Here is a 17739-nt window from a genome sequence, read left to right on the forward strand (position 1 = left end):
TCCGGCAGAGTCTCCTGAAGTGATGAGCAGGTAAACAAACGAGTCACGCTGGTTATATTTCTGTAGTTTTATATCAACTTTTCTCAAACACAACATAACTACAAAAATGCACACAACTGTGCTAGTTTAATACACCATAAACTCAGACAGTTGCAAATTTAACAAATTTACATGATCACGCACACAACATCAGCGCTGTATGTATACATCGACAGGTCAGGGTGCTTTCAACAGCCCACCAGTGTTGCATTTAAAATGAAAATGTCTCCCCCTCGTTGTGAGGCCTCGGAGGGGAGGGGGTGGGGGGCACAAGAGGTCAAAGCACCAGTTCGGAAACGACTGCTGTGCGACTGTCGGCATTCATGACAGTTTATTTCCAAGTTGTGACATCAATAAATGACGTTTTTTTGTTCAGGACAGAGATACCCTGCAGTCGATAAAGGTGGTGACAGGTGCATTCATTCAGCCAGGCAGAGACTTTGTCCTTGTCCACCACGCACCAGAACCACACTGGTATCTAACCTTTCTGTCCGCTGCGCTTTGCCGACTTGCATACAACGTGCTGCGTTCTGCTTAGAGTCACATGACCTGGGATTTATTAGAGGTAGGGTCCGTTCCCAATAAAGCGCAGAAACTCATTCCTTTGTTAAACAGATAAAACACCCAGGAGAGAAATAAAAACATAGAAAAATAGAACAATAAAAAATGTTTTGACATGTGAGCAGGAAATACTGATAAAAAAAAAGAAAAAAAGAAAATGATGAACAAACAAACAAACCCAAATGCTCTTGGTCCAGTCTGTGTTGCGTTCACAAGCCCCAACCCAGCAGTTTCAGCACCATAGTTGTTCCGAGTTCTCATACTGTTTGCATCAAATACAAGAGGATCACAGTTTTTTAAATACTTCATGTCAAATGAAGGCGAGGGGCTGACACAGCTGCTATTACACCACCATTATTTCCTGTGTGAACCCCCCCACCCCCAAACAAATTTCTTCAGAAGCTGACTGACATGGTCCCCCTTACTTGCTACAATTGTGAAAATGTTTTTCCCATCAAACTGCAGATTTTGAGGAAACTGTACACAAACCTGCAGAGTGACAGGTGGAACCTGGACGGTGCCAGCATTGTTTTTTTTTTGTTTTTTTTTTGTTTTTTTTTTTTGTTATATGATTGAAAAGCAGTTCAGGGAGCGCTTGTTTCTATTTTTGATGTTTGAGAAAATGAAATGACTGACATATCTCTAAAAAGAAAAAAAAAGGAGGTAATGAGATTTTGCATAATGTATAAATCCATAAAATTCTAGTCATTTGTCCAAAATGTGACATTTTGGATTAGAGATGCACCATCCTGACAGGAAAAAAAAAAAAAAAATTAATAACTTCATTTACTCAGCTTTCATTTGCAGCCTTGACCTCCCTTTCAGTCTCCTGATGCTGATTGTTTTCTTGCAACAAAAATTATTGTGCAGCCTCAGCAACCGCGATGTCTCCCACCCGTCCTATTTTAATAAATACCCCATAGTGTTACCAACACTTGTAAACTGTCACTATGAGCACTGTGTTTTAGCTGAATGGATTTGGCTTGTGCTTATAAAAACTATGCAATATATATTATCTGAGAGGAAATAAATAAGCTACATGAACATCAAGCGTTTGATGATCACTGCTGGGGAAAGTTGGGTGCTACAACTGATGTGCCGTTCACCAGCAATATTTCAAATACTCAGGTCTGAGTAAAAAAAAAAAAAACAAACAAACACACCCCAGCGAACATGAAAATGGCAGTCGCCAACCTTTGACCCGGCCTACATCATCTAATGAGTACCACAGTCAGTCTACAGAGCTCCTGATGGAGAGCAGAGCGGATCTTGGGAATTGTGGGGCTTAATGTCTGGCAGTAATTTAACAGCACTACTGGGCTGGTTGTTAATGACACTTTAAAAAAGTTAAATGATTTTGTCAAAATATCATTTTTAAATCACAAATATTTATAATTTATGATATTTATACTCCAAAGAAGTCCATTAACCTTTAAATGCAGTTTAATAATTACTCCTTCTGTTACCTCCGACGAAAAGGAGGACAAACAATTAAATTAAAAAAATATCTCAGACGCTAAATGTCACTGACTACACGGGCTGGATCATCTCAGAGTGTGTGTCTGTGTGTGTGGGTATGAGAGAGAGAGAGCTGGCCACAGTGCTTTAAGGAGTTAAAGCCCCAAAACACAAAGCTGCTCAATAAAGCACTACTTCCCCCGTGTGGAGGCATTAAGAACTGCACCACAACAGCAGCCCCATATCTAACACACACTAAGACACGCACATGACGCAAAAACTCATCAGTGTCGTTTGTTGAGTGTGTGTTTGTGAGGATAGTCAGGCATAAAAACTGTTCATCTGACATTCAGAATAAGTGCATACTTGTGCATGACTGCATGCATCATGGCGATCCACAGCTGGTCAAGTCGAGTCGATGCCTGTGTGTGTCAGTCACTGTGTGGCTGTGTGCGTTCAAGAACCGGATTCTGGCTGAGGTTGAGAGTCCTGGGATTGGCTCTGGGTGTTCTGGCCCTCCTGGCCCAGCTCCTCACCCAGCTCACCCATGTCCATGTCCGGCAGGTCCTCCTCGATCGGCGCCACTGCTGCATCCTCGCAGTACACACACTCCTGCGCACACATACACAAAGTCAACACAACCATTAAACGACAGTCTAAAACACGAGGACCATCTCATGATTACTAATGAGGTTTCTTGGAGAGAACACCAGCTGCTGGTTTGTTATCACAAAGACTGGAAACAGAGAGAAAGTGATGATGGCTCAAGAACAACATGAGTCTTCATGGACATAATGTGTCTAAAGCCACCTTTTTTTTTCTTAATAAATGGAATGAGTGAGCCGACTGAGTAAAGTCCTCACAGGCTGATGGGTAAGATAACCAAAGCTAAGTAGCTGGTCAGACTTTTCCCAGATGCATTTTAAATTGAAGTAAACTTTAAATTTTGTTGTGAGAGAAAGACGTGATGGGGTGTATTTGATTTGAAAGCAAATAAATTATTTTAATGCCGGTTGGATTTTCAGTGGTTTATGTTTACTTGATTATCGAATACTTTTTTCTAGCTTTGAACTGTTTCATGCTGATGTGTCCAGGGTTTCGGTAAAAACAAAGAGAAATTTAAGTTCATGGCCCTGACCTTTACATTGATGGCAGCAGGCAGACCCCCCCTCCTCATCCAAGGATGTTCCTCCACCAACTCTCGTCGCTGGTCTGAGGAGAAGTGAGGTTGGCTCTTCTGCATCTGCCTCAGTTTCTCTTTGTCTTCCCGCAGAACCTTCTGGATGTCCCTGGTTGTTTGGAAAAACAAAGTGATTAGTACGGAGACATATTCGTCAGGTCTTCAGTAGGAAAACGCTTAACGGAGTTATGGCCTCACCTGGATGGCATCTGATACGTCATCATGACTTTGTCGTCAGCGTTGGCCATCAGCAGCCAGAGGGGCTCCTGGAGAACATATTTGATGAAATGCTCTCCCTCCCCTTGGCTTGAGACCTTGGCCTGGGACTGCCCTCCTTCTGAGCATCCTTTGCCCCGCATCTTGGCTTTGGCTTTTGCTTTTTCCTTGGAGTCACGATCGAGGGAGTCAACACTGCCGAAGTATTTGCTGGTGTTGCTGCTCCCTGTTGAGGTGGAGAGGGAAAAAAAAAAACAGACCTTAAAACATTTAGCAGTTGTAGGACATGCTAGATGTTTGTAAGAGTGGATCAGAAACCTGCGCTGACCTGTTCTGCTGCCAGAAGCTCCACTAGCTGAGGTACCACAGCCGTTGCAGCCTGAGCCTGAACCCGAACCCGATCCAGAGCCTGATCCTGAGCCCATAGAACCGGAGGTGGCCGATCCAGTGCCGGAGTGGGAGTCCTCCTGCTCGCGCATTAAGATGTCCAGCAAGTCGCAGGATGAGGAGTTACCATCGCTATGGGCACCGTCTCCAAGAAACTCCACCTAAAACGAGGACAACCACCATCAACAAACTTCACTGATGTGCCACAAGGGGGCTCATGAGGAAGTGCTGCAGTGAGCATTGGTGACTGAAGCTTGTACAAAACAGACCTGTTGGTGGCTTTCAGTCTTCATTGTGCCGCTGTTCTTCTCCCCTCCAGACGCTGCTGCTGAGCTGCTGCCTGGACCTCCGGCGGAGAGCACCGTGCTGTCCTGGCGCTCCACTGAGCGCTGGCCCTCCTCCATGCTGAGCAGGTTGAGCTGCAGCGGCGAGCTGCAGCGAGACTCAAACAGCGGCGGTGACGTCGCCGGCTCCCGCGTCCCAGAGGCCGGAGTGGAGGAGCGCGATGCTGCCCCTTCTCGGGTCTCCGCGGCTTTGGGGGGCTCAGCGGTAAGGCTATAGGGGAATGGCTGCGCGGGATATGGAGCTTGAGCAACAAACTGAGTCTGCACTGGGAAAGATGGCTGAGCAGCAAAGGGCTGCTGGGAATTGTAAGCATTCTGAGGGGCCTGGAAAGGCTGCGGGGCAGTGTAGCTGGTCTGTGTGGCTTGGAATGGCTGCTGGGGGGTAAATGCCGTCTGCACAGGGAATGGCTGTTGGTTGGTGAAGGGAGGCTGCGTCTGTATGTTGTAAGCCGGCTGTGGGGGCTGAAAGGGCTGCTGGGTAGTGAAACCTTGCTGTGTCTGGGTCTGGTCGAGGAAAAAAGCTGGACTAGTCGTTGCCCCCAGCTGCCCTATCTGCCCCAACTGTCCTACTTGGGGAAAGAGGTAATTCGGCAGCACCAGAGCCACCACTGGGGTAACAATAGGTGCGGGGAACGGAGCAGCTGTAGGTGTAGCTTGAGTGCTCTGCCCTTCTCCAAAGCCCGCGGAGAGGGAAGGGTCAAGGCGAGGGGGCTGAGCCGGGGCGGCAGGTCCTGGGGGGTAGAGCTGGTACGCAGGCACCATGGTGGGGTAGGAGACGTTAAATGCTGACTGCGAGGCTTCTGACGGGGACCAGGAGGTCTGGTTGAGACCCTGGAGAGGGGGCCGGGGTTTACGGTTCGACACGGCGCTGTCCGACGAATCAGGATGCTTCATTCGTGGCTTCTTGGACTTCCTGTTGCGGTTGCCCTTCTTGGCCGTCATCTCGGGCCTGGCGGTGCCCTGTCTGGCAGCACCTCGTGGTCCAGACAATTCTGAGATCATACATGGAGAAATCAGATGGGTGTTTGTGATCTGGAGACCAGCATCACCAGTGAGGCAAAGATCCTAACTTGTTGGGTTATTTTTAAATAATGGGATATTTACTATAAAGAATATTGAAATATAAAAACGATTCTATCTTGGCTTCTGGTTTTTAATCACATACAGCTTCACCCAGAGACGGCTTCTTTACATGTTTTTCAGGTCATTAAATCTAACTGGAGAGCGTAGACAGCCCTATTTCATTACACTAATGAGACATTAAGTCACTCAGATCAGGTCATCCGCAAATTAGAAGGTGGGTGAAATTATCCTTAAATCCTCCTGCGGGACTGAGTCTACATTGTAAATCACTTTGAATGGTAACAATGAACCAAGACACCATCTGTACCTTCGGATTGGACTGGACCTCGGTGCCTGTTCAGATATTTTGAACAGTCCTTCTGGAGGCTCCTGGAGTTGCAGAGTTCTCGGCAGCGGTTGAGGAAGGCCTGCTCTTCTTTCTGGGTGTGTGCTGCCAGCACCTGTTTGGTCAGTCCCAGCCTCTTGTAGGCCTCCTTCTCTTGGCTGGGCGGGGACACCATGCTGACAGGCAGAGCCGGGGGCGCTGGGCTCTCTGCAACATCTTCAATTATCTCTGTAGGAGGAATGGGCCATAATTATTCTTTATTCAACAGCTGCAGTTACACGTCTGCGTGTTTGGGCTCTACTTTAATGGATGAAAACACCCACCCGACTCTGGCTGAGGTTTCTTGTCTCCCACGTGCACGATGGTGCTGCTGTAGCTGCACTGTGAGGTGATGGACACCACACTCTCAGCCTTGCTGGGTAGAGTGAGCGGTGCCAGGGGGCCTCCGACCACCGCAGCTGCTGCAGGAGGTTTCTTAGGCGCCTTCATGTTTGACAGGCCTGGCTGGGCATCAAGCATCAGAGGATCTGGACGGGGAGAAAGAAAGACAAAGTCTTCTGTTAATGTCAAGCCAAAAATTATTATAGCCAAGATTGGTGGTACCTAAAGACAGAAAGGCAAAAACAAATTATAAATATTAGGAAATCAAGTACAAATCATGGTTTCAAAAGTTTTAAAATAAAATGAACCATCAAAAGACTGAAACACTGATTGTACTGATAGTATTAAGGACTATCTTTGCATCCAGACCACTTATTAATTAATATCTCAGTCTGACAGTGTGTTAAAATAATGGCGAGAAATGTAATTTCAAAAGAGAAAACTTGTGAACAAAATGAGGAGTTGGTGAATCGTGATGTCATTAACTTCCTCTTTTTTCAGCTCAGGCCTTAATATTCCATCATCATAATTTATTCAGGACGAGATGGGGGCCTATAATGTGTGCACTTGCCTGAGTTTGTGTCCTGAGCTACGTGGCAGCCATCTTTAGAGCCCTTCTTGCCATCATCTGAGTTGGAGGAGGTGGTGTTTGAGGAGAACTGGTACTTCCTCTTCACTGTGATGGGAATGTTACAACTCTCCAGATACCTGAGGAACAAATCAGAAAAGGTTAGTTTCACACATGCAAATACTAAAAACAAGCAAAGAGAAAAAAAAAAACAAAGCACATACACACACACACCGTCTTTTATGAACACAAACTCATCTTACCTGATGACACTGTCGAGGCAGCTGATCTGCTGGTAGGAGCACACAGTCTGGTCTTTGCAGGTGAAGTCTTCCATGGTGGCTGCAGAATTGTCTCTGACCTGCAGAGGAGGGGCCGAGTCCTTCAGACGCACTGTTGGACTCTTCTGGGCTGCTGAAGCTACAGAGGGAGGAAGACGGTGAGGGAGGGATGTCAGATAAATAACGAAACGCACAAATACATGCTTTTTCTGCATTTGTTTTTCTTAACCAATTGATATAAGGTGAGTAAAGGTGATTGAGGCGATATTAAATTGAACTCACTATCTGTCGTCTTCTTCTGCTCAGGTTTAGACGGCAACGGTGTGGGCAAAGAGGAGTGCAGGCAGACCTGGGAGTCCTGATTCTTCTGCATGTGGACCCCCATACAAATTTCCTGGAAGGTCCTGGGAGGCTTGGCCTTCCCTGTCTCCTCTGCTGCGACGCCGTTCCCGTTGCTCTCGCTGGACGAGCTGATGCTCACTAGCTGCTCGTGGGAGCCGTTGCTGCCGTAACCGCTGGAGCCCACGTTATGGACCGGCTGAGCAGAGAAAAATGGTTGTCACACAAACTGACAGATGACTGAATGAAAATGTGTAAAAGTCTGTATGTTTGTGTACATACTTGGAGCAGCAGCCTGTGGATTTGCTCACTGATTTCCTGGATGTCTGAGTCCACAATTTTCCCGCCGTGGAAAGCCGGTGCTGCAAACACGTCTTCGTTCACAGGACCCCTAAAACAAGCACACACACACTCCTCTGTCACGGTCTGTTTACACCGAAACATGTTCCAACATCCCACTGCTGGCGCCAAAAACCTGCGACTGAAATGGTACTCACATGCGCACTTTGTGCCTGCCTATGACGAAGGAGACCTTTCGGCTCCAGGGGTTGACGAAGCTGGACCAGCTGGTGTCTAGAGTGATGTACTCGCCGTTCCTTGCACAGAAACGGATGGAGGAATGGTCGAAGGGCTGACCAGCATATTGAAGAACTGTGAGAGAGGATGTGTGGGAAAGAGTCAGAGAGCTCCTTTCTCCTCGTCAAACATCAGGTGCATGAAAGGGGGTTCTTACTCTTGCGATGAACAGCCAGCATTAAGGGTCGGTCGCTCGGGTGCAGATTGAGCAGCACAGGTGTCCCAATCAGGTCCTGAGGGAGGTAACCCAGCAGAGGGACAGCCCTGATGGAGAAACAGCAACAATTACTGACTGAACAGGAAACAGAACAAAAACACCACAGCATCACACACAAACACATTATTTACTCTGTGCTGATTAAATGTGCTGCCTCACTCACCTCTCATCCACATCCTGGAAAACACAGTTCGGAGTGTGTGTGGTGGTGAAGATTCGCTTGTCAGGAGGGATTCTGGGAGCTGGGGAGAGATGATTAAGAGAGATTAATTAGCCATGAATACAACGATTACTACATGTTTTTCTGTTTGAATCTTTTCACAATCTGATTAAGGATTAAAAAATTGTGTCAGTGTGTAGCAGGACAAAATATAAAACTGTGTGTGGAGCTGGATGTTTGTGTTTGTCTTTGCTCTTGGGACTCGCCTTCGTATCCAGAGTGCACCCTCTCGGCCAGCAGGAGGCAGCAGAACTGTTCCTCCGACAGCTCGGCGTCCTGGACTTTCATCAGGTACGGAGTCATACGGAAAGGATAGTACTGCAGATCCCCTTCACGCTCCTTACCGCCACTGCAACACACACATAACACGCACACCGTTAGAGCAACATTTGCTTTAGGAGCTCACAGCTGCTGACTTCCTGTCCGCTCACTGGACCTGCGCTGACTCAGAGAGGAAACTATGAATCAAAGATCAGCTGCTGTCACTCACCTGATGCGGCAAAAGAAGGATTTCTCCTGCATGCACTCCGTGGGTGATGATTCTGAATAAGTGACAAAAGGACAAAGTGGGATGAATATATCACCGAATGCATCGACAGTTTCAAAACAACCCATCAATTAGTTATCAGCATTCAGCACAGTTTTATCTTTTCTCCAAGTACACAAAGGTTTTGGGTTTGAAGCCCGGGCCCCTGTTGCACGTTTCTCTCCTATGCCTACATGAGTTCCCTCCATGTACTACTCGTTTACAAGATTTAGGATCATATGCTGGTACCTGCTCCGGTGCACATGCTCCACGAGGGCAGCCGGTACGGCGTGGTGAAGCTGTAGAACACGCTGACGTCCTGAGGCGTTAAGAACTCCACGAACTTGGCATTGTCGAACACTTCCCGCTTGCAATTCAGGATGGATGCCGCCTGGTCCGAGATGTAAACAATCTTCCCAGTGATGAGCGAGACGGCCACAGCAAATATATCCTGCAGGTGGAAGGTAAAAAAACAACATTAAAACCAGAACTGCCGCCTCGCAACTGGCAATGGCTACAGTGCAAGATATGTGGACAGATTAATTATTTACATTGCAGTCATAATAATCACCACTGAAATTAGATTTTTTGGAACATTACTTGATTCCTTCTATGTTGTGATGTAGAGACTTGAGGTACTTACAGTGTTTTTGAGGGTGTATTCAGATGTAATGCGGTTGATTTCCTCAATGGTATAGGATGATACATCAAACCCCGGTGGCTGACTGTCATTAATCATCAGCATCTGGTAGTATTCCTCATTTGCTGTTGAACAAAGTGGACACAGATCAATGCAAGCACTCTTCTAAGCTTTATCTCATTAACGGCAAGGGGCTTTTATTTTGACAAAACAAAGAAACTTTGATTCAGAATCAAAAATCAAGGAGATGTCGACAAAATGTCAGCTCTTACCTTTCACCTGCTTGACGCAGCGCAGTGCATATTTGAGCGTGTTGACAGTGCTGGACTTGCCCTTGCTCCTTTTTTCTGAGGGTAAGTGCATCTTCAGTTCCTTCAGGGTCTTGAAGAGCTCTTTCTGAGTCTTTGCTTTAGCAGACTGTTCGCTGCTGCAGGGACGAACATGAGACAGATACATGTGTGTCAAAATAACATAATAATAAGTACTGTCAGACCACGAGCAGCATGCACAGCACAACCCGGAGAAGGGGCGCGGCTGATGACAGAGACACTTCTTCCAAAAGGGACGGCTCATGAGGGGACTTTTGCTGTCGCGTACAGTCACACTGGAAGAAAGAGGACGTTTCAGGAGCAGACTAACCTGCAGCCGCTGGTTGATGGGTTGTCCTGCTCTGAGCTCACCAGGCTGAAGGCGTTGGAGCTGCTTGGCGGGGACGGGCTGTGAGAGTTTGAGCTGAAACCATAAACAGCATGTCTTGTTATTGAAGACGTTGTACATGAAGCACAAGGAGCAGAGCATTATCGAAAGAACAGTGAGAGCAGCATAACATCAGTCTAAACACACAAAGTGAGTCAAGGACACGGTGTTGCAGAATGTACCCAGGGTGCCAAAAATACACAATCTGCATTCTCTGTGTAAAAAAGTCACTCGGCTGGATTTGAAATGTGAACGTACAACATGAAATGCGAAACAAGGACATCTGATTCCACAGCTAAAACACACCCATTACCTCCGCATGTCTGTCATTTCAGAGTGAATCTGCTCAAAAGTATTATGTTCATTCCCATTTGAACTAATATTTGAGACCACAAAGTCATAAATAATATGTCATAACGACAAGGACAGAAAGGGAAGCCATGAAATGACACTTTGAAGATGAAAAAGAAGTGTCAGCGGGGTCATTCAAGCCCCAGGCGATGTTTGATAAAAATCTCAAGCAGAGGAGGCTTTTGAAGAGACCTCCTTTTATTCTTTTAAGGTAAGTCCTCTGAAATATGTTCAGTTTCTGGTGACGACTTCATAGCTGGATCAGCTGATCATGCGAGTTTGCTTTGTGATGCCCTTTGTTCCTGCCTGAATACCAATGCAAAGCCTCCATGCACAACAAACCGATTTAAGACAATTTAAGTTGGTTCAGACTGAATGAACATGACCTTAACTACTGTCGGGATTTTCATGCTGCTTTAACCGAACTGGCTGCAACTTGTTATTATAAAACTATCCGTAACAGCACGCACTTTCTAAGGTCGCACCTTCTCCCCCAAAAATAATGAATAAATAAATAAATACAAAAACAAACAAATAAAATAACGGGGAACTGCGCTAACTGTGATTAGTCAACTCAGGCTTCCTGACATGTCAGTTTCTGTGGCAACATGTGGTTGTTTATCATGATAACAACAAACGAATCCAGAAAATGCGTAGTAGTGCGTATAATTAATCTTCTCATCAGTAACACTTTGATCTGAGTCCAGCGATGCTGCAATCACTCCTCATGTCACATTTGACGCCAGCTTAAAATTAATTCTCCAAATTACAGACATTATCAATCTCTGGTCAGCAGAGATGCCAAACTCATGCTGAAGCAATTTCCATTGAAGAAACTGAAATTCTCTGAATCTGAGCCTGAAGCTTGATGTCGGCCAATTAATCACAAGAAATGCCAAAAGATTTGTCTTCAAACTGTGACAACATCTGAAGTTTATTTTCACCTGTAGAAATGGCCTCAGTTTCATTCTTGGTGACAACTTAAGAAAATTTCCTCCTCGTCTCACTTATCAACCTCAAAATGGACAACAAGTTCTCCAAATTCCTCAGGTGTGTGTTTAAGTCCTGAACTAATTCTGTCAGCACATTCCCATGTGTAACATCTTCTGTCAGAAGTTACGCAGAGACTGAGCGGAGGCCAACTCTGGCTCACTGGCATTAAATGTGGATGAAAATGGACATTACTGTAACAGAAATGGTTCAGGAGGTATCATGAGTCGATAACATGTCATCTTCAAATCAACAGAACTGTATTCTGAAAAGATTTTTCTTTTCTTTCCCCCGTCCACTCCATGGATATAACTGGAGGCGGAGAAAACATTAACGCTTGGTTACATAAATGCAGAATAGCAGTGGGTGTGCTGTTTCATTCAGTCAAGAGCTGAAAGTGACACGCAACCGGATGTGTGTCTGTGTGTGTGTGTTATTTAAAGCCTGAACCCTCCGAATCACATAGACATAGATCACATAGCATCTAAATCCAGACCTCTTATCAATGTCATGTAATTCTTATCTCCAGTGAGCTCGGTATCTGACACCAGCTGATTCCTCTTTGGTTAATTTGAAAAATCCAAATTATATAAATTCTTCCTGGAAACAAATGGTTCTTTTTTCTTCAGTAAAACTCATTGTCCTTTTTTTTGTCTGTCTTTTCAGAATAAGACTGAGTCAGCCACTACTAAACTACACAAGTGACCAACAAGTCATTCAAGAAAGAAATGGTTTGTCCACTTCATTTATGAACTTCACTTCAGTGACCCAGTTGGGCTGCCGCCTCCCCATTGTGTTGGGTAAATACATTTATGACACGGTGTTTTGGATGTGTCCTCACCTCTTGTTGCTCCCTGAAGACTCCAAGAGAGCCGAGTCTTTCCCGTTGCCATTGGAGCTGCCCACGGATTCGTTGCCATGAGACTCATTTCCGTGTGACTCGTTACCATGAGATTCTGTCCCGCTCCCACTCGAGCCGCTGCCGCCCATCTCTACGTCTTCGTGCAATGGCGGGCGCGTCCTCTTCCTGTCCTCGTGCAAGGAGCTCAGCGAGGCCGGGTGCTCGTGGCTGCTGTCGCTTCCCTCAGAGGCCAGTCCCAGCTCCGGTTCCAGCTCGACCCCATCCCGCCCACCACAACCCGCGTTGTACCCGGTGGCCATGCAGTGAAGTTGACTGATGGAGCCGCAGGGAGAGCCTTCTTCTTCCTCCACTTGGAAGCCGATCCTTTCCAGGGTCCCTTCAGGCCTGTCCAGGGCCGGGTACAGGTAGTGTTTTGGATCGCTGTCCTCAGACATGGGACGGGCCAAAGGGCAAAGGATGAGCACCTAAGTTACTTTCCACATGACAATGCCATGAAGTGCATGGCACTGGGAGCTAAATGAAGTAGATGGTTCTGGAGTCAAGATGTAGTCTAAAGGAGGAAAACAAAACAGGTGAAATTACTCAATCCCTTTCAGACACTTCAATAGACAGAAGATAAAAGTAAGGAAAAGCAATCCGATATTTTAAGTGTGGATTTGAAGAATACCCATCAGAAATGCTGTGACCATTCCTTTGATCAGATCCGCCAGTGCAGCTTTGGATCTCACAGTTTTGAAAGTCAATCATAAAGAAAAGGGCACGGCAGCACAGCGAGTGATTACTGCACACACACAGGTTCCTACCATCCATCCTTCAAAAGACCTGCACAGCAAACAGTCGTTTGGCCTCTCTGGGGGGAACTTAAGCCCTCGACCACCGTGATCCACTTCAAGCATTTTCACAAGAAAGGTGAGTCCACAGAGATGAAAGTGCAGCTCAGAAGACAGAACAAACACTAAAACTGCTGCTCCACAAATACAATCATGACCAATATGATTGTCAGAAAGCCAAATTGCTTTGAAATTATACATCTTGTACTCTCTTCCTGCAGCAGATATCATCACAAATTAAATAATACACAGGTAGGAGAAAAAGCTGATGACCAGCTGAGAAGGGAGCTCTGCCTCGCATAATTCAGTATTATCGCTGATGCCAAGGATATGAAACCAGCAGATGATAAACAGGTGTGTTGGAGCATTGTCCATGTTCACTTTAGTCTCATTGAGATAAAGGCACTCTTATGTAACACAGCGCATTGCCTCTGAATCAATGAGCAATATCAAAAAGATGAGGACAGTCCCCACTGTAACATTCACTGAGCATCATGAGCCATTACTGACCATGTAAACCTTTGACATTAGCACCAACACTATGATTGCAGGTAAACTAGGTAGGTTACATTTGTTCAAATGACTGTAAATGCATCAACCCAATTAAAATACACTGGCAGCAGTTTCACAATAGCAAAATGCTCCAGCCTATTTGCAAAAAGTGCTCAGAGGGAATATTGGCAACAGGTAACAGGAACCAAATCCAAAATATTACCGTTTTCCTGCCGCCCACGATCAGGTTTCAGCTATTTATATAAGTGTTCACATTCAGCAACAAGTGTATTCTTCACTCTTTACATAAGCAGTTTTACATAACTTCCTCAAATTTAAAGGCAGGTTTTGCTCAATGTTTCAGATATCTACTAAACGCCCAGACTTTCCAGCCACCCACACATACACTGCTGGAAATGACCCACTCTTGAGTTTCACTGAGACAGCGTCCAAGTGCTCACAGGGGACTTCCCATTGGTTGCTGCAAGTGACCAATGAGGAGAGGGCAAGGAGTGATTACAGGTTACAATGATGTCAGCCAAACACGGAAAAGTTGATTTCAGGTTTTAACTATGTCAGACCTACAGACTTATTATTTCAATCTGGAAAGAGAAAACTGATGAAAACCCCAAGAATAGAAAGTTTAGGCTCATGACACAGCACATAACACACAAAATCACAATAAACCATGTTTTAAGACAAGGATATCTATCAATGGTGGCCTGGTTTACACAAAACAGCCTTGAACAGCCCACAGTGGATACTACAAAAGAATCCAAAACAGCTTCAAAGCACAAAATATACACTTATCTGCAGCATGAAGAGGTCTTTCTGTGTGCTGTTTTTCATGTTTGCATTATCAGTTTTCGTGTAAAACTGCTGCACAGTCATGAAAACATTCATCAGCAGTAGAAAACAATTAGCAGAACAGCCAAACTTCATGCTTTTTCCATATCCATGGCTGTTTTAAACCCTCCAGAGAACATACATACAATACAGCAAACAACACAATAATAGGCTAAAAAACCACTGAGATATGTACGCACAACAATGCAACTAAAAAAAAAAAAAAGAGAGCGCGAGAGAGAGAGAGAGAGAGAGCTGAATAATGACATAATGACACAACTCTAGCTTCTGCTGGAAAGCTGATACACCCAACACACTAGCACAGATCTGAGGCATTATACAACTGCTGCTCCAGTCACATGGATTTAGCTTTAGCCCAGCACAAAGTAGTAGTAGCCTTGTTTCATAAACCCACATGTTTTCACTTGTATCCAGCTACTCTCTGATGAATCCTTTGATGAAATTTGAGACATGCATTACATGAGCACAGCTGAAAATGCCGGACATCAATCATTTACATAATCCAGATAAACACAAGGCAAAAAATATGTGATGTGTTTTCTTAGAAAGACATAAGAGGACTGGAAATGTCATATAGTCATGCTGGTATATGCTATAAGTGTTATTTTTATCTGAAATCAAGTTGAATCTAATATTATTGTGTTAAAATGACAAACAGATATGTGCCACTGCTCTCCTCAATCTGTTAGACCTGTAGATTTTATGAAAATGCTCTCAACATGTTGATAAAACTGTAGAAATCACATTTATAAGACTCCTCCTGAAGTTTTTCTGAGACTATTGTAAACATTGTCAGTAAGAGAAACTCGTTCTTCTGTTTTACAGTAAAGTTCACAGGCAGCTCTCTGTGCTCTTAGGGGGGCAACATTTTGCCCCAAGCAAGGGTCAAAATCATTTCAAGGTCTGCCCAGACGGTAACCAATACAGGTCCAACACATTAATCCAAATCACTCAGATCTTGGCAGCATTAGTGATTTGATTATCATGTCGACCTAATATCCACAGGTACAGAGAAGCAGAGGCAGTTTTCAGAGATTGTGTTTGCACAGCAGGCCTCTATGAGGACCTTCAGTGGGAATAAGCCAGAAATAAACTCACTATGTTAATCGGTTAAAAATAATAAAAATTTAAAATTTCTTTAACAACGATGTAAAATTAGTAAAATGTGACAGCTGTGATTAGATACATTGATTTTTAAAGGGAACAAACAACCTTTCCTCCATCTAACTCCCACTGACCTGCTATTCAAAATCCACACACACGTTGACCTGCAATCCACTGCACGGTACACTGACACAGTTATGTAAAAGTAACCACAACCGCAAAAACACGCAACAAAACAGCCGACAATCGCCCACAGCGGATCCAGCTCGCGCGAAAAGACGATTTTCTTTCCTTACGAGCCAAAAAACACCGTAAACCGGCGTTTTTTAGGTTATAAAAGTAGAATAAGTAGAGCAACCAGAAGGGTGGCGCATGCGCAGATCGGATCTAGTTATGCAACTTATTTTTTTGCGCTCGGGGTTTTTCGTTTTTTCTTTGTTTCTCTCCGGTCGTTCTTCTTAAAAACAGAAAGGTGGAAATGAAGAATAAAAGCCAGACCGACCTGTGCTTCAGGAGGCTGAGAGGTCCGCGTTCCGCAGCAGAGGCTGGATGAGTACAAGCCCGGACGGCGGATAGGAAGCGCTCCTCAGCGGGAGTCGGAGCAGACGAGCTGACACACTGGCCGCCGGTTCCTCCCCCCGCCGACCAATCAGCGAGCCCCGTGCGCGACCTCAATTCGGACTCCGCCCTCGCCGCGCCGCGATTGGCCCAAATCTACGGGTTTCCATGGAGAGCGTGACGGCATCGCGGCGCGGCGCGCCCATTGGCCCTCGCCGCTGTCCGTCGTTTTATATAAACAAGCGGGCCGCCGCACGTGGACCTCCATGTTATGAGGACCGTGCGGCCGAGCTGCTGACTGCCGAGCCGCAGAGGCGACCCATCCCGGGCAGGAATTACATAAAGCACAGATAAGTGACGGAAAACGTTCACCGTCAATTCATTCGTCCTGGTTCCCAACGTGTCCCGAAATGTCTTTTACTGCACATTTATCGGTTAAATCAGCTCATGACTCTTTAAAAAAAAAAAAAAAAACGACTGGGCCTTCAAAAACGAAGAGTGAAACACTTCAGTTTGTTTTTCAGTAGTTACCTGCCTCACGCCGGAATTATATATTTATATTTTTGCTGCTTTTTTCATTATTAATGCCGTCTTGCACTCTTTCCTTCGCTGTTTTTCTTCATTTTGTTTTTGTGCCTCGATGTTTTCTTGTTGAGGGAAGGATGTATGTATCTGAGCAGCGCGCTGCTGAATTTCCCTCAGGATACATAAAGTATCGACCCATTTAGGGTGATTCTGATTCCGATATATTTAAATATATGGTGTAGTTGCATCATCTGTAGTAACACACGAGAGGGATGAAGGTCAGCCTTGTTCTGGGCAGCAGGCTTTATAATGATGAATGAGACGCTGAGCCAGGATTGGCTCACAGCACTCGAAGACAGACTGGATTGTTTTCACATGCTGGCATTGCAGCCACAACACCATATTTCTTCTCCCCAAGCCAAGATTCTCCAGAGAGCGGCTCACTGCAGAAAGCTGGACCAAGGTGCCAGCCTGATGTCTCACCCGCTCACCCTGCCAGGACTCATTCATGAAATGCCTTGTGATATCACGCTGAGGCTTGAGTTTTCCAACATTTCCCAGGAGAGCAGCTTCAGGTGAGGGGAGGAAGCCTGATGGATTCAGGTGAGTGTACGCTCCAGGTATTGACGCTCCCTCCACCGCTCCTTCTCATTTTATCACAAACACATTTAATTTGCTGCCGGTGGCAGAAAAGTTGGATATCCTGCAGGTGGGCGGAATTCCCTCCACAATGTGTGAGTCATGATGTGGGCGGCTCTAAACCGTCTGACTGGTGATCATGACTTCCATGATTACCTAACCAGAAATCCTCTATATTTAAAAAGGCTATATACACACTCTTCCAGCACTGTATTAATACAGTGATTATTAGTACACCTATTTATTCATGGGATTATTCAGTCAGCCAGCCAGACAGCAGTAGTGCAATACATCCTTTGGATGCAGGTCAGGACCTTTAATGCTCTCATCAGACACCAGAAATTACCATTTTATTTATAGAGAACCTTTAAAATCACAGCTACAAAGGATTTTATAGCTCAGCCAAGGGAATGTAGTAGTAAATGTAGTAAAAATAACTATAATTACGGTAATAATAGCAAAATATGTATTTTTTTGATTTCAC

General features: G+C 45.3%; 1 protein-coding gene across 1 annotated transcript; it reads right to left on the reverse strand.

The window, feature by feature from the left end:
* Positions 1 to 1103: 1103 nt before the first annotated feature.
* LOC115052620 (period circadian protein homolog 2-like) lies at positions 1104 to 16168 on the reverse strand. The gene is made up of 22 exons (XM_029516842.1): positions 16036 to 16168; positions 12220 to 12790; positions 9981 to 10073; positions 9614 to 9768; positions 9345 to 9466; positions 8951 to 9152; positions 8666 to 8717; positions 8382 to 8524; positions 8119 to 8197; positions 7896 to 8002; positions 7660 to 7813; positions 7445 to 7553; positions 7106 to 7361; positions 6806 to 6962; positions 6546 to 6682; positions 5917 to 6120; positions 5576 to 5821; positions 4111 to 5177; positions 3783 to 4002; positions 3437 to 3680; positions 3197 to 3347; positions 1104 to 2670 (listed from the first exon to the last, which is right to left on the reverse strand). Exons 2-22 carry the CDS (start codon positions 12672 to 12674, stop codon positions 2515 to 2517), a joined length of 4509 nt encoding a protein of 1502 aa, XP_029372702.1. The 5' UTR covers positions 12675 to 12790; positions 16036 to 16168; the 3' UTR covers positions 1104 to 2514.
* Positions 16169 to 17739: the final 1571 nt, after the last annotated feature.

The sequence above is a fragment of the Echeneis naucrates genome, chromosome 13 (assembly GCF_900963305.1).
Source record: "Echeneis naucrates chromosome 13, fEcheNa1.1, whole genome shotgun sequence".
In the NCBI taxonomy this organism is placed as follows: Eukaryota; Metazoa; Chordata; class Actinopteri; order Carangiformes; family Echeneidae; genus Echeneis; species Echeneis naucrates.